We start from the raw sequence: 22,875 nt of genomic DNA, 5'->3' as shown, positions 1-22,875 counted from the left end.
GTGGCCTACGACATACGACTCGAGTTCCATTGGTGATGGAAATGGGCAAAGCGACAGGCACAGTCACCCTACATATAGATGGTCCTTAGATGATGGTCAGTCTCTTAGATATCCATGCTCTCAAGGGAAACCACTACCGGAAAAGCACTCAGCATTGTTTTTGACAGACCTTTAACAGCAGCGAATGGTGTTGATGTTTTTCAGTTGATTATGAGATGGTAACAAATCAGTTGACCAAAATATAAAATCAAGGTTGGAATGGATGTAGCTAAGGTTCCCAGCAATGCCTGTCCTTCACTGTAACTCTGACGCTGATGCAGATGGCGTATGGCTCCCTCTAGTGAGTATGGATAGTAAAATTCAATCCGACACAACTCCCTTAAGTTGCAGCTTTAAGAACAGTCAGGAAAGCAACAAAGCTGAGAAATTTATACTAGTGATTATGTTTTAGTGGTCATCAGTGAGATATGAATTAAGTCACAAAAAGATTTGTGTTCATCTACTATGTATTAAGTGTATCAATTGAGGTTAAGTACACAGTGCAGAGCATTGATTGGATGGCTACATGAGCACATATAAAGAGACACTGATGTGAATGGAATGTACCTGTAATGTTTCACTCTGTTAATAAACCTATCCCAAGTAACAATTGGCTTTGAATTTTTCCTCTCTCGAAGAGAGGGATTTTGCGTTCAAAGGTTGTGAGGTGATTCTAACATTGTTCGCCAGATAGGTAATGCCTTGTTAGCAACCTGAAGGCTGATCTCTGATTGAAAGTCCTGGATCTATAGCGTCTCACTTTAACCTCTACCTCATAGTGGAAGAACAGACCAAAAGAGACAGTGCTGGAAAATCTCAGAAGGTCTGGCAGCATCTGTAAGGAGAGAAAAGAGCTGACGTTTCAAGTCCAGATGAGCCTTTGCCAAAGCTGGAGGAACAGACACTGGAAGGGCAAAACAAAGTTGGTTATGGAATAAAGAAGACAGCTACAAGTCTTTGGTACTTTTGATGGATACAGCATAATGGTAATGCAGGTTGGACCAAGGGAAATGGCGACAATAGTGAAATACCTGGCACTGGCCATTCACTGCAGCTGCCAAGTTAATCAGATGTTTTGGATCCTTGTCTTCTCTGGGATCCTGGGATGCAGCAACATGCAGCTCTGACCTTCCTCCACGATAGTCAAATTCTTTAGTGTAGGTTCAGCTGGGAATTGTGGCCTACGACATACAATTCAAGTTCCATTGGTGATGGAAATGGGCAAAGCGACAGGCACAGTCATCCTACATATAGATGGTCCTTAGATGATGATCAGTCTCTAGATATCCATGTACTCTCAAGGTATGCCACTACTGATGAAAAACTCAGCATATGCATCAAAGCTGTGGAACACTTCCACCAAAGATTCCCAAGGCCCATTGTGAGAAATCGATAGGACAAAATCACAAATAATGAGGTCCTTCAATTTGCTCAGCTTGATAGTACAGAGACCGCCCTCCAGAAAATTAGATAGCAGGCCATGTTGCCTGCATGAATGACAAACAACATTAAGGTGGTCAGAACAATACCAGGACACCCTAAAAAGAAACTTTCAAACTTTTGCATTATACACTGTGTGTCTCAGAAAACACTGCAACCGAACGGTCCATGAGGAGGCAAGCACCAAAATTTGGTTTAGCATGCTTCAAGAACGATTTAAGCTAAACTTCAACACCCAGTATGTACAGAGGAAGGCCAGAGGTGGCACAGCTACAGACATTTCCCTGCTGCCGTCAGTCTTTAGAATGAATCTACCATTATATTAGGCAGATCTTTCTCCACCCTATCTCTAAGTGCAACACTATATTCTGCAACCTATCCTTTCTTCCTCAATGTACTGTATGAATGGTATGCTTTGTCTGTGGAGTGCGCAGGAAATGATGCTTTTCACTGTATACCAATACATGTGACAAATCAAATCAGGTCAAAATAAACTCTCAATCCGGTGGACACCTTGCTAAACTTGCTTCAGACTCCTCAGTCATGAGAGAACCCACGGCAGAAAATGAAGTCACTTTCAGCTTGCTTGTACTCTAGTAATGATATTTCAGTATATTTGGGTTTTAGGTACATGCGAATTGCTAGATGATAAAAGAACCTAATCCATTTCATTCACCCTTTACCAACATAGCAGTCAGATAGTGGAATTGTTGATAACTTATTTTTAGAGATTGATCACAGAGTTATCAGACTCAGATTTAAGGGAAGGAAAACCCTAGTATTGAGAGTTTTAGAAACATAAGTCATCTGTTCCTCCCAAGCCATGTTACACTCTCCACACATCATGTCTCAAATGATTCCGAATGGATCTCAAATTGTTATTTTCTGAAAGAAATCTAATTTGTATTTGAATGACTCAATGCTGTTTCATTCTATATATCACTGTCTCAGTGAAATATCATTTCAATGGATGAGGTCTGAATTTACTCTCTTTGAATAACTGTGTCTTGGTAAATTCGCAGTATGATAGCTAATATCTGTCTCTCCCACTTAAAAATACTTGAATTAATAAAAGTTCAATGGGAGTATTTAAAGTGTGAACTCTTAAGCTGCTAGCAGGTTAGTATAAATCGTTAACCAAAAGAGAAAATGCTGGAAAATCTCAGCAGGTCTGGCAGCATCTGTAAGGAGAGAAAAGAGCTGACATTTCAATTCCAGATGATCCTTTGTCAAAGCTGGAATAGTATAGCGATTATAAATCATTCCTGGCAGTGCTATAGATTCTCAATTGGTGACAAAACCACTATATCTAGGAAACAAAATTTAGAATGAAGTCAGGAAGTTCTGCGTCAGAAATTATGGTCTTGGAGCGCTCAGTTGCAAATTTAGTTTAGTGCATGAAGAGTAAATAATGCAGATGCTTACATTAAAAATTGACTGGAAAATTTCCTAAAACGCAAAGTGTAATTACTTGCACAAACTTCCATGTACCATGAAGTCTTGAGCTTTGAATCCCGGAAAGAATGTTGCGATTCTCAACTTCAATGGTAAAAGTCTCCCGAAGATGTATGAGGACACCATTGTGTTTATAAAGAATTGTAATCTTCATTCTAGCTGCTCTTTGTGAGCGCAAGTAATTTCATTCAAGAAATGATGTCTAGGATGATTTCTACTTGCACATTAGTGTATGTCCTCTATCTACTTTCTATCCGTGTGACCAAATTCTGCTCGTACTCCATTTTCAGGTTTGCAGATGACACCATCATAGTGAGTTGGACCTCAAGCAATTATGAAATGGAGTACAGGAAAGAGATAGAGAATCTGGTGAAATGGTGCAATAATCTCTCCCTCAATGTCAGTAAAACAAAGGAGATAGTCATTGACTTGAGGAAGTGAAGTGGACGACATGCCCCTGTCAACACTAATGATGGTGAGAGGAAATGGTTGAGAGTGTCAGGTTTCTGGGTGTCCAGATCACCAAGATCTTGTCCTGGTCCCTCTTTGCTGACGCTATAGTTAAGAAAACCAATTGATGCCTCTACTCTTTCAGGAGGCTAAGAAAATTCAGCATGTCTGCTAAATATCTTTCCAATTCTTACAGATGCACCATCAAAAGCTTGGTATGGCTCCCGCTTTGACCAAAACTGCAAGAAAATACAAAGAGTTGTGAATGTAGCCTAGTCCATCACACAAACTGGCCTCCCAGCCATTGACTCTGCCTACTTCCCACTGCCTCAGAAAAGCAGCCAGCATAATCAAGGACCCCACACACCCTGGACATACTCTCTTCCACCTTCATCCGTCAGGAAAAAGATACAAAAGCCTGAGATCACATACCAACCAACTCGAGAACAGTTTTTTCCCTGCTGCCATCAGAATTTTTAATGGATCTACTTACATTAAGTCAATCTTTCTCTGCACCCTAGCTGTGATTGTAGCACTACATTTTGCACCCTTTCCTTCTCCCCTGTGTACTCTGAGTGGGATATTTTGTCTGTGTAGCTCGCAAGAAACAATACTTTTAGCTGTAGACCAATACATGTAACGATAATAGATCAAATCAAATCAGGAACTCCATATCCACAGAAGGCAGAATTGTGCCCAGTACTTGAGGTCTAAGTATATCATTCTGTGACCTAATCTGGTATTTCAAGCAAGAAAAAACATCTGATTTTAAGTGAACGCAAGAACTGCACATGCTGTATTTCCGATGAGCGAGAGTTGCCGATTTGTTCTCAATTAATTTTGGCCGTGCTCTAACAAAGAGTCATCCAGACTCGAAACATTAGCTCTGTTCTCTCTCCACTGACACTATCAGACCTGCTGAGATTTTCCAGCATTTTCTATTTTTGTTTTAGATTGCATTTGCATCTGCAGTAATTAGCTTTTATTTTACTTTGGCCATTGATGTTTGGCTACTTGGTCTCCCTTACTTCATTCAGCCCTTTGAATGCAGGGATCGCATGTCATGAGAAACTGGAAGAAGATATGGAATAAAACTGAACAGAGAGAAACAACACAGATAAGGTCGATGATGGAAAGATGGTGTTCAGAGTGGAACTGTACACTGAAAGGGAAATAGAGTGCAGAAAACATAGAACTGGTGGATTTCTACAAGCAAAATGTAGTATTTACAAAGCAGGCAGTATAAACAGATTGTCCAGTCATCACATTGTATGTGGAACCTTGTGTACATACTGACTGCCGCATTTCCTGCAGTTCATAGCTTTTGGTCACCTGTGCTGCTCAGTGTCAAATTATGTTTGTTAACACGTCTATGAAGTGCCTTGGGAAGTCTCACTATGTTAAAAGGCACTATATAGCTGCCAGATGTTTTTTTTTGAAATAGAAAGCATTCCATTCTTTTCTCACTGGTGTCCCTCAACTTGACTAGCATGAAATGTAAGCCCTCTCCAAGCTTTGCTGTTTAGAAAGGTTATTCTGCTTCTTAGCCAAGTCTTGCTTTTGTTTTTCCAGGATGGCCCTGGTGCGTATGAAACAGGAAGGCCGAGAGGGGAAATATATGTGCAAGTACATTGTGCATTCCATGTGGGAGGATCTGGAGCAACGGGGTAAAGTGATGGGGGTAAGTTAGTAACACATCTGGAAGATGTTTTGTCTTGATAAATAATGGACATGCAAGCCATCATCTGTTATCCAAGAACCAGTCACCCCAGTGAGTGATTAATCAAGAGAAATATTTGACGATATGTATATATGTTATGTTGGGATCATTTACTCCTTGCTGAAATCTTATGTGGCTTTTCAGAACTTTGGCAGAGGATAGGTCGTAAGGCCATTTAAGCTAATTGGCAAAATCATCAGAGGGAGGTTAGATTTCAAGCTATGACTTGGAATACCCTGCCTGAAAGGACAATGGAAGCAAATTCAGTCATAATTTTCAAAAGGGAGTTGGATAAAAACTCAAAGGAAACTAATCCTCTATCCGGGCTAATATATTATTCCCAGCTCAGTGAGCCTTTATCTTACCTATTAGCCTTTTGGAAATCCAGGCATCCCCTTTAGTTAGATCCTCAAAAAACTAATAAACTTGTCTAACAGGATTTCCCACCACTAAAACTATATTAACTTGTTCTAATACTGTGTTTTTCTAAGTGCGTTTTTGAGACTTCTTAAATAGATTCCAGTATTTTCCCAATAATTAATAGCCTTACCAATCTGTAATTCACTTTTTCCACTCTGAGATCTGATTTGTTACACATAGCCACCCTGAAATGGTAGTGATCAGTTTGCACCTTGTACTGATGCAACCCTTAGCTGATGGTGCAGCCAGAATGTTTGGCAGGAAAGCCCAGGGTATCAATTTAGACACAGCACTTTTGACACATGGTCCACACAAGTTTTTTCCTACCTTTCTTCATCTCACTTGATCAGCATATCCTTCTGCTTCTTTTCCTTTAGCTTCCCCTAAACTGTGTTAAAGGAGCAACAGTGTGCAAAAAAAGTCCTGAGGGTACGCCAGAGTGTTTTGCAACCAGTGAAGTACTTTCAAAATATAATCACTTAATATAAAGTAGCAATTTACATCCAAGCTGCTCCAGAATAACTGACAGGCATAGTTTTGTGTTCCCAGAGAGACAGCCATCTGTCGGACAGAGACTTTGAGGGAGAAGGACAGAAAAGCTGGGACAGTGGGAGAGAGAGATCAGTATCCTTTCTTCCTCATTTACTTATATAACTTCTGCTTTCAGAGTCCAAAGTTATTCAACCCCACTCTTCATGGTGGTCAATTCTGCATTAGGTCAATGCCCTAGGTCAAGACATTCCTGAGTCTTGAGAGAGATTTAATAGTGATTACCCTATATTGATGACCCTAGAATTGGAATTCTCACACAGCCCCCCCACTCCCAACCAACAAATAGAAATATTTCTACATTTACTCCATCAAATCTCTGAACAATTTTAAATGCCTCTATTTGATCTTGTATCCAAGTTCAGCTTTCATTGCAGTGCAGGGATATAATTGGGATCCTTTATCGAGGTTTGTGTGGGTCATTTCTGCTCTGACAGTTGGTTGACTGACTGGGTAAGTGGAAATTCTCATGTACGTCCAATTTCACACAGAAGCTGTTCTGCGCAGTTGAGTGCCCAAGTTTCAAGCCATTTCGTTTAGGAAGCACATTTTTGTAAGTGTGATAACAAAGCCACTATGATTTATCTCTGTTGTTTGACTTCAGAATCTGTTCATTTTCTGTGTTTGTTTTTTCTGGTTCATAGTTTGTAGCTGAGATCTGTCGTCTTGTCAGAGAGTTATTTATCTGTCACTCAGCGTTACTGGCTGGGCTTTTCTATTTCTGGACTCTTACTTTCTGCCCAGTCACTTGAACACAGGCGGAGAGAGTAATTCTGGGCTGGCAGGCACAGAAGCATAAAACCCCAGTGAACTCAACATCTAACCAAAGGGTGAGCACTCCACTACATCATATACTTTGCACAAAAGCTCACTCTTCTGCACTTGATGTGTATTCAGTGTATTTCACCTCCAAGGGAAAACTGACTATTCTGGATGTATCTCAGAATGATGTATTCTGGGGGTTTATTTACAGTACTGTGATAACATTCAGATAATTTAAAACTAATTTACTAGTCCAGTGCCTAGTTTTTCTACATTTGTTTGCAACTGGTTGAGAGCAACCTGCCTTGTGTAGCTATTAGTTCAAATGATGCTGTCTGATCTTTCATCGAAGCAGATGCCTTAACGCTTTACAGGTGATAAACATGGTTATAGTGCTCACTCTGCCATAGGAACCACTCCACAGTGAGTGTGAACACCACTTTGATAGGGACAGGGTGGGAGTTATACTAAGCAGCAGAGAGAACTTCCCATTATAAATATGCTGATTTCTCCAGTGAAACGCAGAGAGTGGAGAATATTCATGCAATAAAAATTAGATGGAGCCCATGCTTCTCTGATTTTGGCCAAAAAGTGACTACATTTTTGCCTGGAGTTTTGTTGGCGCATGTCCGAGGATTGCAATATTCAGCCGTGTTCCCATTTGTTTCCGTAGTGTTTTGCTTTATTCCAGGGAAGTGGTGAATAACCCAGAAGGTGAGAAGGGTTTTAGAGGTTTCTGGTTAAATTGCAGGAACTCCGCCAAGTGATCTATTTTCACAAGAAATTTAAAAATATAAACGTCTACCACATCCCATGAGCAAAATATTTTAAAAATTACACCGTGGTGTTATTGTCGATCAATTCTAACACAGGAACAACAGTCATGTGTTAGCCATTATTGTACAAAACAGGTCGAGTATAATCCATTTGCAATAATTAGGTGCTTATACAGATGGGGAAATTAGGATGATTGTGTTGGAGGATTTTTTTTTGATGTCTAACAACTTTTAGTAAGCCTGGGAGGGTGGAATGTTGACAATAAAAATGGAAAAAATCCATGTTTTTAGCCTTATGTGGGCTGAGCTACAGTTGAAACCTCTTCCTTCGAAATAGAGGCGAAAGTTCCCCCAAGACTCTTTGGCCATTCAGTAGGATCATGGCTGATCACCTGCTTCAAACTGCACTCCCAGCCTGTCTGTCGATTCCCTTAATATCTAAAAACCTATCAATTTCAGCAATTGAGCTTCGTTGGGAATGCCAGTTTCCGGTTCATTAGCTGCCTTTAGTGTTTTCTCTGCTGTTCAGGGCAGGAGCCAATATTTCTATTGATGATTTTAAGAAAAAGAGTAAACATAATTCTTGGACTTTAATAATACAATGTTTAGTTATCTACAAACACAGGAATTGTGTGGCCAGAAGATCACTCAGCGAAACATGGTTTCTGTACATGGCAATTAAACATGTCCTTTCTTGTCACTAGCAGGCTGTTTATTGCCTTTAACCCAGGCTGCCAAACATCATACTTTTATTATAAAGGCAAAATACTGCAGGTGATAGAATCTCAAACAAAAACAAAGTGCTGGAAAATCTCAGCAGATCTGACAGCAAAGGTGGAGAGAGAATAGAGCCACTATTTCGAGTCAGAATGACCTTTCGATAGAGCTGAAGACTTTTATTGTTCTTTATTTGTTCTTTATTTGAAGCCATGGTTCCAAAGCGCTCCTGGCTGAACTCATTCCACAATTCTTCTGCCTGTTTTCTAACTTGCGCAAGTCTCACTCATCCATCACCCCTGCAGTCACTGACCTACATTAGTTCCTGGTCCTGCAATGTCTTCATCTAAAAATTATCAATCCTGTTTCCAAAGCTCTTCACTGCCTCACACCCTTCCCTTCTCTATCTCTACAAGATTTCAGTGTTCTCATTCTAGCCTCTTACATATCCCCAATTTTCATCGCTTCATCAATGATGACCATGCCTTTAGCTTCTTAGGCCCAAAACTCTGAATCTTCTCCCTAAATCTCTTGTTTCTATATCTCCCTTCTCCTTTAAAATGCTCCTTAAAATCTACCTCTGACAAAGCTTTTAGCCATGTGCTCTAACATCTCCATATGTAATTCGGTGTCCATTTTTTAAATTTAACAATCCAGTGGTGTCTTGTAACATTTTGTATTTAAGGTGCAGTGCAAATACAAGTGTTTGTTGTGATGAAATGGAACAATGCAGTGTGAACTGCTGGATAAATTGCCCAGAGAAAGTGGCAATGCATAACAGCTTACTCATTCTTATCAGAGGCCACTAAGAGTCAATTATATTGTGTGGCACCAGACTCAGATATTGGCTGGACCAGGTAAATAATTGCTGTTTTCCTTCCTTAAAGAACATTTGTGAACCAGATTAGTTTTGTGCCAAACCAACAGTGACACGGTCGCTTTGACTGATTGTAGAAACCTACCATGCAACATTAGGCCATTCAATCCATCACACCAATACCATCTCTTTGAAACAGCAAACAGATTTAGTCTCTCTTTTTATCTGCCTTGTATCTGTATCCCCAAAGAGTGGCTATTGTGTGGAATTCAGTATCACAGAAAATAGATGAGGCCAAAACATTGTCTGATTTGAAGAAGAAATTAGATATAGCTCTGGGGGCTAAAGAGATTAAGGGATATGGGTGGAAAGGGGGATCAGAGTATTGAATTTGATAATCAGCCATGATCAAAATACATGGCAGAGCAGGCTTAAAGGGCCGAATGGCTTACTCAAGCTTCTAGTTTCTATGTTTTTATGTTAACCTTGTTACGTTCCTCAACCAATTTGTCCAAATCCCTTTCAAAATTATGAAGGAAATCGGCTTCCACCAACTTTCCAGGTGGTATGTTTTTACACTCAGCTTAATATTCCTGTATTTTTTCAAAAATAGAATTTTGAAACAGAATTCTTCAGTTTCATGAAAAGCTTCAATTACTGTTCATTCAGTGTACACTAGAATGAAAATAGCAGTTAGAACTTGGAAGACAATTTTCTGTGAATGCATTCTCAATGATTAATTGTCTTCACTCGAAATCCAGGTTACCTCGTTGAGTCTGCTTTCTTTAATGTGTGTGTTTCCAAAACTGGCAACACAATAGGCTTCCTTCACTAACACCAGAACATTACGAAATACAGTCTGTAAAAATCAAACCAAGTAAGCCAGTCCAAACTAAACCCTGTTTTAGGTGATTCTTTCACCATTGCTGCCTGTTTGGCCAGTAACCTCATGTAGTCATGCCAGTACGTGGTGTTCATTTTCACACCTGACTCTTGAGATTCTTCATGCCCCTGCTGCTGTTTTCTAATCTACATAGCAATTTAGTTTGTGCAATAAGTATATTTTGTCTGAGATTTGCTTTTGCGTTTCCTAACCGTGAGCTAAGTATTTGCAATACCATTGTGGACAGTCACAGTGCAGAACACACAACCTTTATTACCTGGTCATTGCACAGGAAAAGCATCCAACCGTCACCTCACCCAACTGAGTAGAATGCCAAGAGAATGGAATCCCTCAAGGTTTATTGTTCTGTATGTTATCGGTTTCAAATATATTTGAATAAGAAAGTCCTGTGTTTACACAGCGGGATGTCCCAGAGCACTTCACAACCAATGGAGAACTTTTGAAATGTTTCTGCTATTATAATGCTGAAAACTTTTGTGTACAGCAAACTCCCAGAGCACCATAATGACCAGATAATCTGTTTTTAGTGATGGTTGGGTTATAAGTGAACACTGGGGAAGTCTCTGCTTTTCGGAATAGTGCCACAGAATCTTTTGTATCAACTACAAGAGGGTGCAGTTTAAGGTGAGAGGGGATAAGTTTAGGGGAGATGTACAGGGAATGTTCCTCACACAGAAGATGGTGGGTGCCTGGGTCACACCGCCTGTGAAGATGATGGAAGCAGGCATGTTAGCAACTTTCAAGGCATATCTTGATAGACATGTTAACAGGAGGCGAACAGAGGGATAGAAACCGAGTATCGGCGCAGCCTTGTTGGGCCGAATGGTTTGTGCCTGTGCTGTATGGTTCTTTGTTCACCTAAGAGGACAAGCAGAGTCTTGGTTAACCACCAAAAGATAGCACCACTGTGCAGCCAGCCCTCAATGTCTGGGCTAACCTATTGATGAATGTAGATTGTTACATCTGGAACTTTGGCATTTCTCTTTGAGGTTTTTGCCCTTAATCATCACGAGTGCCGACACATTACGGAAATGGCCTGGGGTATGGTTGCTGAAATGGCAGTGTGACTGTGTCCTGAACACAGTTATTTATATCAGCAACCTGCAATCTGCTTTCTGAAATCACTTTGATACTGAGTAAAGTGGAAACAAAACCTGGAAAAATATATTGCAAATAATTCATGGGAGAGTCATGAGAGGAGTCAATTTTCCTTCCCCTTCATATTATTTGTCCAATGCATTGCTCAATTAGGTAAACGTTAATTTTCCTGGGGGGAAATGAGTTTGCAATCTTCTTGGAAAATAAGTGTCTAAGTGGGGTGAAGGAGTAGAGTGATCTGATGGTAAGGCCATAAAGAACAAAGAACACTACAGCACAGGAACAGGCCCTTCGGCCCTCCAAGCCTGCGCTGCTCATGCTTCCAATTAGACTATTCGTTTGTATCCCTCCATTCCCAGTCTGTTCATGTGGCTATCCAGATAAGTCTTAAATGATACCAGCATGTCTGCCTCTACCACCTTGCTTGGCAGTGCATTCCAGGCCCCCGCCATTTTCTGTGTAAAATACATCCCCCTGACATCTGTGTTAAACCTTGCCCCCCTCACCTTGAACCTGTGACCCCTTCGTCACCTCCGACCTGGGAAAAAGTTTCCCACTGTTCACCCTATCTATGCCTTTCATAATTTTATACACCTCAATTAGGTCGCCTCTCATCCTCCGTCTTTCCAGGGAGAACAACCCCAGTTTACCCAGTCTCTCCTCATAGCTAACACCCTCCATACCACGCAACATCCTATTAAACCTTTTCTGTACTCTCTCCAAAGCCTCCACGTCCTTCTGATAGTGTGGCGACCAGAACTGGATGCAGTATTCCAAATGTGGCCTAACCAACGTTCTATGTAGCTGCAACATCAAATGCCAACTTTTGTACTCTATGCCCCGTCCTAAAAAGGCAAGCATGCCATATGCCTTCTTCACCACCTTCTCCACCTGCGTTGCCACCTTCAAGGATCTGTGGACCTGCACACCCAGGTCCCTCTGTGCATCTATATTCCTGATGGTTCTGCCATTTATTGTATAGCTCCCCCCTACATTAGTTCGACCAAAATGCACCACTTCGCATTTATCAAGATTAAATTCCATCTGCCATTTCTCCACCCAATTTTCCAGCCTATCTATATCTTGCTGTATTCTCTGACAATGTTCATCGCTATCCGCAAGTCCAGCCATCTTTGTGTCATCCACAAACTTACTGGTCACACTAGTTACTCCTTCTTCCAAATCATTTACATATATCACAAACAGCAGAGGTCCCAGTACAGAGCCTTGCGGAACACCACTAAGTCACAGACCTCCAACCAGAAAAAGACCTTTCCACTGCTACCCTCTGTCTTCTATGGCCAAGGTGTAGAAATGCCGGCATTGGACTGGGGTAAACACGGTAAGAAGTCTCACAACACCAGGTTTTAGTCCAATAAACCTGGTGTTGTGAGACTTCTTTCTATGGCCAAACCAGTTCTCTACCCATCTAGCTAGCTCTCCTTTTATCCCGTGAGATTTAACCTTTTGCATCAACCTGCCGTGAGGGGCTTTGTCAAACGCTTTACTAAAATCCATATAGACGACACCCACAGCTCTTCCCTCGTCAGTCGTTTTTGTCACCTCCTCAAAAAACTCAACCAAATTTGAGGCAAAAATGAAAAGCAAATCATTTACAGCGGATTAAAATTGAAAGGCAGAGAAGTTAAGATAAACTTGTAAAGAATCTTGGTTACACCATGGTTGGAGTGCTGTGAACTGTGCTGGTCTTCAAAAAGTGTAGAAACACACAGGAGAATGTTGAAAACAAATACTAGCATGATCCAAAGAACTGAGAGCCTATTCTGTTAGAGAAGCCTGAACAGAGTGGGGCTGTTCTATCTGGAATAGTGGATGCCAAGGAGTCTTCAAAATTAAAGAAGGTAGAGCAACTTATTCCACTTCCGGGTGACCCCAGTACCACAGCCATGCATACCAGATAATCAATAAATCCAAGAGGGAATTTTGGGGAAATGCCTTTAACTTGAGAGTGGTTAGGATGAGGAACTTGCTATCCCATGGAGTGGTTAGGGTGAATAACATAGGTGCATTTAAGGGGCTAGATATGTAGGAGAAGGAAGTAGGATGTGTTAATGGGGTACAATGGAGAGGGTAGGAGAAAACTGGTGTAGAGCATAAACACCAATATGGACCAGTTGAGTTGAATGGTCTATTTCTGTGCTGTGTAATATAGACAAAGTGTAATTCACCAGACAGTTATCAGATATAACTTTGCACACATTCATTACAGCATTGTACATTAAGCATTGTTTGCAAATGCATTAAAGAGAGCTGTCAGACCTTGTCATCTACCTGACATTCACTCAGGTACATCTCTTTGGATTTTTTTGTTCATTGCCGGAGACCAGGTCAAGTGTGCCTGGTTGCTTTAATGGGATTTGTTTCTTTTAACATCAGTTCATAATTCTCCAGCATAGATTCTCTCTGGCAGCAGTTTCCAACTTTTTTCTTTATGCGGAGCACTAGGTCGTCATCAAAAGCTTTTGTGACCACAACATACACAAGTCATTTTAAACATTTTTTTACTTAGCCTATGGCTGACGGGAGTCAAACTTTTTTATCAACAGGTATTAAAAATGCAGCTATCTCTACTAGTTTATGATGCGCACTCACAAGTACGTTGCACTGGGCACAGCATATTTACCTGCAGACCTACCAGTGGAGACAGATAAGGCTTAGCAAATCAGAAGGTTGATGTTGTTTCACAGGCAGCAAAAGCTGAATGTCAGGCTCCAAGAATGATGGTGTCGGTCAGAAATCCAGTTTAATATTAAGTTTATTCCAATCTCTGGTCTTCAATGCGACAAGCCCTAAAAACCCAATATAAAATATTCCTATAACCTACCTTTTTGCAACTTGAAGCCAAAAGTCAGTCAGGTATTTCTGAGGAAATTCTAGCTTCAAAGCACTGTCACAGGACAGTTCCACAAGGCTGTCTCACTGTCTTGAGGTTAGGCTTGTGAGAATATCATCATCAAGGCTTGCAAAGGGATTTTGTATCCATTTGAACTTTGTGTCCAGAATAGGGAAGTACTCATGTAGCCATTTTCAAACTTTGCAGCTGCTTCCTGATATTTGTCATGTTTCACATTGGAAGCTGCATTTCTGCTGTGGCCAAAAAATCTGACAGATTTGCTTCGAGTCCTAATTTGACTGCTCAAGTCCTTTGGCCCACTTCTCTAACATCTTGACCATCGCTTCTATTTTGTCCGGTACATGAAAAAACTGTCACTTTTTCTCTGAAGGCTCAAATTAAGACCATTTCAGTGAAAATATCGAAACTATCTGCCATAAATGCCAATTTGGCAAGCCACTGCAAATCACTCGAGTGTTGTGAGAGTTTAAACTGAGTCAAGTAGAAAAAATTCTCACTTCATCATGCAACCCGAAAAGACATGAGAGTACCTTTCCTCGGGAGAGCCAGCAGTCCTTGGTGTACAGAAGTGGTTGATTGTGGTCACTGCCCATCTCGTCACGTAGAGCTGCAAATATTCGCAAATTCAGTGGATGGGCCTTGAAAAAATTAACTGTTTTAACCACTTCCTCCAAATGGTTATGAGCTCAACAGGCATTTGCAGCTAACACCTCCCTATGGATGCTGCAGTGAATGGATGTAACTCGCTAAGCCACTACTCATACACACGTAATAACCTCACTGTGTTGGCCTAACAGTGCACAGCCCCATCTGTCCAAACTCCTACACATTTTGACCAATCAATCCCATGGTGAAGAATAATGTAGCATTGATTATAATATTACAATACATACCTTATATGTATATTACAGGGTATATATTATAATATATATAAGATTATATATGATATATTATAAACCAGCCTCCCATCCATTGACTCTGTCTACTCTTCCCGCTACCTCAGCAAAGCAGCCAGCATAATTAAGGATGCCACACATTCTCTCGTCCACCTTCTTCCTTCGGGAAAAGATACAGAAGTCTGAGGTCACGTACCAACCAACTGCTGTCAGACTTTTGATTTGACTTGCCTTGCATTAAATTGATCAGACGATTAGATAGGGTGGACAATGTGAACCTTCTTCCTCAGATGGAGATGGCTAGCATGAGGGGACAGAGCTTTAAATTGAGGGGTGATAGATATAGGACAGATGTCAGAGGTAGGTTCTTTACTCAGAGAGTAGTAAGAGTGTGGAATGCCCTGCCTGCAATAGTAGTGGATTCACCAATATTAAGGGCATTTAAATGGTCATTGGATAAACATATGGATGACATTGGAATAGTGTAGGTTAGATGGGCTTTAGATTGGTTTCACAGGTCGGCGCAACATCGAGAGCCGAAGGGCCTGTACTGCACTGCACTGTAATGTTCTATGTTCTAATGTTCTACACCCTAGTTATGACTGCAACAGTACATTCTGCAGTCTCTCGTTTCCTTCTCTGTGAAACGATATGCTTTGTCTGTATAGTGTGCAAGAAACAATACTTTTCACTGTATGTTAATACATGTGACAATAATTCAAATCAAAAGAAGTACACATAATTTCCCATGGACCGCCTGCAGTACTCTTGCAGATTACCAGAGTATACAGACTACAGGTTGGGAACCCAGAGTTAATGAGATCAGAGAGTGGGGGTCAATGGGTGCTATTCGGATTGGCGGTTGGTGACTAGTGGAGTGCCCTAGGGGTCGGTGCTGGGGCCTCAGCTATTCACCATTTATATAGATGATCTGGAGGAGGGAACCGAGTGTAAGGTGTCGAAATTTGCTGATGACACCAAGATTGGTGGAACGGCAAATTGTGCAGAGGGTGTGGAGAGTCTGCAGAAGGATCTAGATAGGCTGGGCGAATAGGCCAGGAAATGGCAAATGGAATTTAATGTTGGCAAATGTGAGGTTGTCCACTTTGGTAGGAATAATGGTAGGAAGGACTATTACTTACGTGGCGAAAAACTGCAGCATGCGACGGTGCAGAGGGACCTCAGAGTCCTTGTGCATGAGTTGCAAAAACCCAGCCTGCAGGTGCAGCAGTTGGTCAGGAAGGCAAATGGGATGCTGGGCTTCATAGCGAGGGGGATTGAATATAAAAGTAAGGAGGTCTTGCTGCAGCTTTACAGGGCACTGGTGAGGCCGCAGCTGGAGTACTGTGTGCAGTTTTGGTCGCCGCACTTACGCAAGGATATTTTGGCCTTGGAGGGAGTGCAGAGGAGGTTTACTAGGCTGATTCCAGAGTTGAGGGGGTTGAACTATGAGGAGAGGCTGAATAAACTAGGTTTGTACTCGTTAGAATTTAGAAGAATGAGGGGAGATCTCATTGAGACGTATAAGATGTTGAATGGGATGAATAGGATAGAGGTGGAGAGGCTCTTCCTGCTCAGAAAGGACAGTAAGACTAGAGGGCACAGCCTCAGGATAAATGGGGGGCAGTTTAGAACAGAGTTGAGGAGGAACTTCTTCACTCAAAGGGTGGTGAATCTCTGGAATTCTCTGCCCGTTGAAGTGGTGGAGGCTGCCTCGCTCAATATTTTTAAGACACGGGTAGATAGGTTTTTGATAGGCAAGGGGATTAAGGGTTATGGGGAGAGGGTGGGAATGTGGAACTGAGCCACGACAGATCAGCCATGATCTTATTGAATGGCGGGGCAGGCTCGAGGGGCTAGATGGCCTACTCCTGCTCCTGTTTCTTATGTTCTTATCCCCAGCTTTCAGTCTACCTGGAACCAGGCCTATTGCAGAATAAAGGGGGAATAACTGAAAAGTAGAGCTGGATGATGACAGAAAGCTCTTCTTCATATAAAGAGTAATGGAAATCTGGAACTCCCCCCATCCCACCCAAAAGTTGTTGGGGGTTAATTGAAAATTTAAAAACATTGATGGAGTATTTATCATTCAGATAAAGATTTACTTCTGATGTTGGGATTTTAAAAGCAATGTGTGTTGGCATGCCTAGTTGTAAACAAAAAAGCCACCCTGAACACCTTACAAGCAATTGATTAATTTATTTAAATTAATTGGTCACCTTATTATGCAAAACCCTCTTTTTGAAACAATAAACAATGTCTCCTTAAAACAGGAAGATTGCAAACATATCTGCTCCTGTTGAAGGAGGTAGAAATAGGATGTTTTAAGACAGATGTTTGAGGATAATTAGAAGGTGTTTTGCCCGAGTAGGCAACTGATCTGAGTAATGTGACATAGCGTCATAAAGGTTTATATCATGGAAACGAGCCCTTCGGCCCAACTTGTCCATGCTGCCCAGTTTTTACCATTAAGCTAGTCCTAATTGCTTGTGTTTGGCCCATATTCCTCCATACTCATCCATGTAACTGTCTAAATGATTTTTAAAAGACAAAATTGTACCTGCCTCTACTGCTGCCTCTGGCAGCTCATTCCAGACACTCACCACCCTCTGAAAAAGTTGCCCCCCGGACCTTCTCTATCTCTCCTCTAACCTTAAATCTGTGGCCTCTGGTCTTCGACTCCCCTACCTTTGGGAAAATATGTTGACTATCTACCTTATCTATGCCCCCTTTTTTTTTTAATAGACCTCTATAAGATCACCCCTAAGTCTCCTACGCTCCAGAAGAGAAATCCCAGTCTATCCACCTCTCCTTGTAACTCAAACAATTAAGTCCAGGTAGCATCCCAGTAAATCTTTTCTGCACTCTTTCTAGTTTAATGATATCCTCTCTCTATTAGGGTGACCATAACTGTACACAGTATTCCAAGTGTGGCTTTACCAATGTCTTGTACAGCTTCAATAAGGTGTCCCAAATCCTGTGTTCAGTGTTCGGACCAATGAAATCAAGCATGCCAAATGCCTTCATCACTCTGTCGACCTGTGACTCCACTTTCAAGGAGCTATGAACCTAGATCTCTTTGTTCTATAATTCTTTGTTCTATACAGATGCACCATAGAAATTCTTTCTGATTGTATCACAGCTTGGTATGGCTCCTGCTCTACCCAAGGAGTGACAAAAGGTTGTGAATGTAGCCCAATCCATCATGCAAACCAGCTTCCCATCCATTGACTGTGTCTACACTTTTCACAGCCTAGGCAAAGCAGCCAGCATAATTAAGGATCTCACGCACCCCAGACATTCTCTCTTCCACTTTCTTCCGTTGGGAAAAAGATGCAAAAGTCTGAGGTCACATACCAACCAACTCAAGAACAGTTTCTTCCCTGCTGCTTTCGGACTTTTGAATGGACTTACCTTGCATTAAGTTGATCTTTCTCTACACCCAAGCTATGATTGTAACATTACATTCTGTATTCTCTCATTTCCTCCTGTATGAACGGTACATTTTGTTTGTAAATTGTGCAAGAAACAAAACTTTTTACTATGTTAATACATGTGACAATAATAAATCAAATCAAATCAAGGTGAGTCCTGACCTAGTTCAATTTACCAAAAGGCACCACCTCACGTTTATCTAAATTAAACTCCATCTGCTATTCGTCAGCCCACCGGCCCAATTGATCAAGATCGCTTTGCAATTGTAGATCACCTTCTTCACTGGCCAGTATGCCACCAATTTTCGTAAGAAGTCTCGTAACACCAAGTTAAAGTCCAGCACGTTTATTTGAAATCACAAGCTTTTGGAGTGCTGCTGTCCTGGTGTTGAGACTTCTTACTGTGCCCATCTCAGTCCAAAGCCAGCATCTTCACATTATGGCTACCAATCTTAGTGTCATTTGCACTCTTACAAACCATGCCTCCTAAATTCTCACCCAAATCATTAATATAAATAACAAATAACAGTGGACCCACCATCAATCCCTGAAGTACACTGCTGATTACAAATCGGTTTGAAAAATAATTCTCTACAACCACCCTCTTCTGTCATCATGCCAATTTTGTATCCAATTGGCTACCCCACCTGGATCCCATGACAGCCTAATATGCAGTACCTTGTCAAAGACCTTGCTAAAGTCCATGTAGAAAACATTGACTGCCTTCATCTATCTTCTTGGTTACCCCTTCAAAAAACTCAATCGAATTCGTGAGACTCACAATTCCAGTCACAAAGCCATGCTGACTGTCCCTAATTAGTCCTTATCCCTCTAAATGTCAGTAGATCTTGTCCCTCAGAATGTCTTTTAACAACTTACCCACTACAGATGTTAAACTCACCAGCCTGTAGTTCCCAGGCTTTTTCATGCAGCCCTTAAACAAAAGTACAACATTTGCCACTCTGCAATCCTCAGGCATCTTGCTTGTGGCTGTTGATATTCAAATATCTCTGCGAGAGAACCATAATTACTTCCCTAGCCTCTCACAATGTCCTGGGATACACTTAATCAGGTTCTTGGGATTTATCATCTTGATGCACTTTAAGACTTCCAGCACCACCACCTCTGTAATATGTACTCCTCGAGACATCAATATTTGTTTCCCCAAGTTCCCAAACATTCATGCCTTTCTCAACAGTTGAGAAATATACATTTAGGATCTCATTCATTTCTTGTGGTTCCACACATAGATGACCTTGTTGATCCTTAAGAGGCCCTACTCTTTCATTAGTTACTCTTTTGCCCTTTAAGTATTTCTAGAAGCTCTTTGGATTCTCCTTTGCCTTATCTGCCAAAGCAATCTCATGTCCCCTTTTTGCCCTCCTGATTTCTCTCTTAACTCTACTCCTACACCCTGTATACTCTTCAAGGCATTCACTTGATCTCAGCTGCCTATATATGTCAAATACCTCCTCCTTCCTCTTGACCACGGTCTCAATATCCCAAGTCATCCAGTGTTCCCTGCTTCTGCCAGCCTTGCCCTTCACTCTGGAAGGAATGTGCTTACCCTGAACTCAGGTTAACACACTTTTGAAAGCCTCCCACTTACCAACCGTCCCTTTGACTGCCAACAGACCTCCCTAATCAACTTGTGAAAGTTCCTGTCTAATACAATCAAAATTGGCCTCGCCCCAATTTAGAATTTTGGGCCAGACCTATCATTCTTCATAGCTATCTTAAAACTATTGGAATTATGGTCGCTGGTCCCAAAGTGATCCCTCACCAACACTTCTGTCACCTGCTCTTCCTTATTTGCCAAGAGGAGGTCAAGTTTTTCCCCCTCTCCAGTCAGGACTGTCCCTCCTTTAGCCATGTTTCAGTAATTGCTATAATATCCCTTACCTATGTACCCATCCGTGCCCTGAGTTCATCTGCCTTCTCCATCAGACCTCTTGCATTGAAATAAATGCAGTTTAATCTGGACTTCCCTTGCTCTCTGCCCTGCTCTTGCCTGGCCTGTGTAGTACAAGGATTATTGATGCTTCCTTTACTATTTAACATGCTCTCTTTACTATTTAACATGCTCTCTTTAACGTACATGCTTCCTCCACCTTCTTTTCTATCTCCCTATTGCTTTGGGTCCCACCTGCCTGTCGAACTAAACTCTCCCAAGTGGCTCTAGCAAATTTCCCCGCCTGGATATTAGTCCCCCTCAGTTCATAAGAACATAAGAGCATAAGAAATAGGAGCAGGAGTAGGCCATCTAGCCCTTCGAGCCTGCCCCGCCATTCAATAAGATCATGGCTGATCTGTTGCTGCTCAGTTCCACTTTCCCGCTTTCTCCCCATAACCCTTAATCCCCTCTCTCATCAAAAACCCATCAACCCGCATCTTAAAAATATTTAGCGAGGCAGCCTCCACCACTTCAACGGGCAGAGAATTCCAGAGATTCACCACCCTTTGAGTGAAGAAGTTCCTCCTCAACTCCGTTCTAAACCGCCCCCCTTTTATCTTGAGGCTGTGCCCCCTAGTCCTACTGTCTTTTTTGAGTGGGAAGAGTCTCTCCACCTCTATCCTATCCATCCCATTCAACATCTTATATGTTTCAATGAGATCTCCCCTCATTCTTCTAAACTCTAACGAGTACAAGCCCAGTTTATTCAGCCTCTCCTCATAGCTCAACCCCCTCAACTCCGGTATCAGCCTAGTAAACCTCCTCTGCACTCCCTCCAAGGCCAAAATATCTTTGCGCAGGTGCGGCGCCCAAAACTGCACACAGTACTCCAGCTGCGGCCTCACCAATGCCCTATACAGCTGCAGCAAGACCTCCCTACTTTTATATTCAATCCCCCTCGCTATGAAGGCCAGCATCCCATTCGCCTTCCTGACCACCTGCTGCACCTGCAAGCTGGGTTTTTGCGACTCATGCACAAGGACCCCGAACTTGGTATTCTATGAGAAGGCTGTTCCATCTGAGGACATTCTAGGCCTCTATTCCCTCAGCTTTAGAAGAATGAGAGAGGATTGCATTGAAACACATCAAATTCCGAGAGGGCTTGATGAGGTAGATGCTGAGAGGCTGTTGCCCTGCCTGGGAACTCTATCTGGGATTTGTTGTTTCAGAATAAGGGATCAGACATTTAGAACAGATGACAACTTTACTCACTTCTGCCATTTCCTTATTTCACTTTTTTTAATCCTCCAGACTTGCTCTTCAAAGGACCAATGCTCACTTGTTAACTTTTTTTTAGTACTTGCAGATCTTTTTATATTACTAGCTAGCTTTCTCTCCTATTTAATTTCTCCCTCATTAGTGCTCTAGTTATTCTTTGCCGGTTTTTAAATTGTGTCCAATCTTTTGACCTTCCACTTGTTTTCACACTTTTTTCAATTTGATACTATGCTTAACTCCCTTTGTTAGGACAACTTATGCATCTTTCTCCTAGTCTTCTTTCTCACTGGAATGCTTCTTTGCTGAATATTATGAAATATCTCCTTAAATGTCTTCCACTGCATCTCTACAGTCCCCTGCCTCTGTCTTCAAATCTTTGCAGTTGCTGTTATTCCAAAGCTTAGGGAGCAACTGATTCCACAACCAGAAAGATCAGTTATGGACCCAAACACTTCTGAGAACTGTGTTCTGCATTTTTCCTGTGCTTTTGCTGAGCTCAATATTGCTGTTATATATTGGATCAGAATGAGAGAGGGTCATTAAGTGTCCCTGGGCTTTAGAGAGTTTTGTATTTGCAACAGGTATAATTTTAAGAAGTGGTGTAAAATGTTAGAAAAAAAACAAGGAAGGGAAGTATACCCTTAAGAAATCCCTGACTTTAATTGCCTTTAAACAGGACCAATTTCCAGTCTATAAGGATAAAATGTGAGGAAATCATTCAGCGGTGAAGTGGAATTAGGAGAAGAAGAAACTGATGGGTGGGAAAGTATAGGCTAGAAATTCCAGTTACTGCAAATCGGGTGCAGTGTTTTCTACATCATGACAGTGACTGCAGTTCTAAAAGTATTTCATTGACTGTAAAGGATTTTAAGACCTGTGATTGTGAAAGGAGCTATGTAAACACTGGACTCACCAATGACATTGGAGAAATGAAATCTGGGCTAATATGTACCAAATACATAAATGGGTGGTAAAACAAATAGCTTATCATATACATTTACAAAGGTTGGATATGTTCAACCTGGTGCTATGAAGCTGGTACTATGGCTTAGAAAACAACAGAGACCACTTATAACATTCCTGCCATTGGGTAAACTGTATATGGACCAAGATATTCCAAAAAGTTGCTTCCCTGTAGCACACTACACAGTTGTGGCATTGTTTAAAATGGGAGTATTTATGACCACATTAACTTGGTCGTTTGTGATTGTACTGCCAACTTGGCAACAGACCTTACTACAGAACGGCAGTGAACCTGTTAGAATTTATTTTTGGTATCATTCAGCCTAGTGTTGTAGAAAGGAATACTTGTCCATTTTCACTGCTGGCATTTCCTATGCAGCTCAAGTAC

At 41.5% G+C, this 22,875-nt stretch overlaps 1 protein-coding gene across 2 annotated transcripts in view; it reads left to right on the top strand.

The window, feature by feature from the left end:
* The window catches only part of uqcc1 (ubiquinol-cytochrome c reductase complex assembly factor 1), a 98,626-nt gene that overhangs the window by 46,867 nt on the left and 28,884 nt on the right, over positions 1–22,875 (top strand). For both annotated transcript variants that reach the window (XM_080204610.1, XM_080204608.1), the window contains one exon: positions 4,957–5,065. In XM_080204610.1, the coding sequence (XP_080060736.1) occupies positions 4,957–5,065 (109 nt within the window). The remainder of the gene's footprint in view (positions 1–4,956; positions 5,066–22,875) is intronic.

Source organism: Carcharhinus amblyrhynchos, chromosome 16 (assembly GCF_965287045.1).
Source record: "Carcharhinus amblyrhynchos chromosome 16, sCarAmb.v2.hapA, whole genome shotgun sequence".
NCBI lineage: Eukaryota > Metazoa > Chordata > Chondrichthyes > Carcharhiniformes > Carcharhinidae > Carcharhinus > Carcharhinus amblyrhynchos.
The sequence above is the reverse complement of the archived record's forward strand: the minus strand, read 5'-3'. Positions and strand labels throughout refer to the sequence as shown.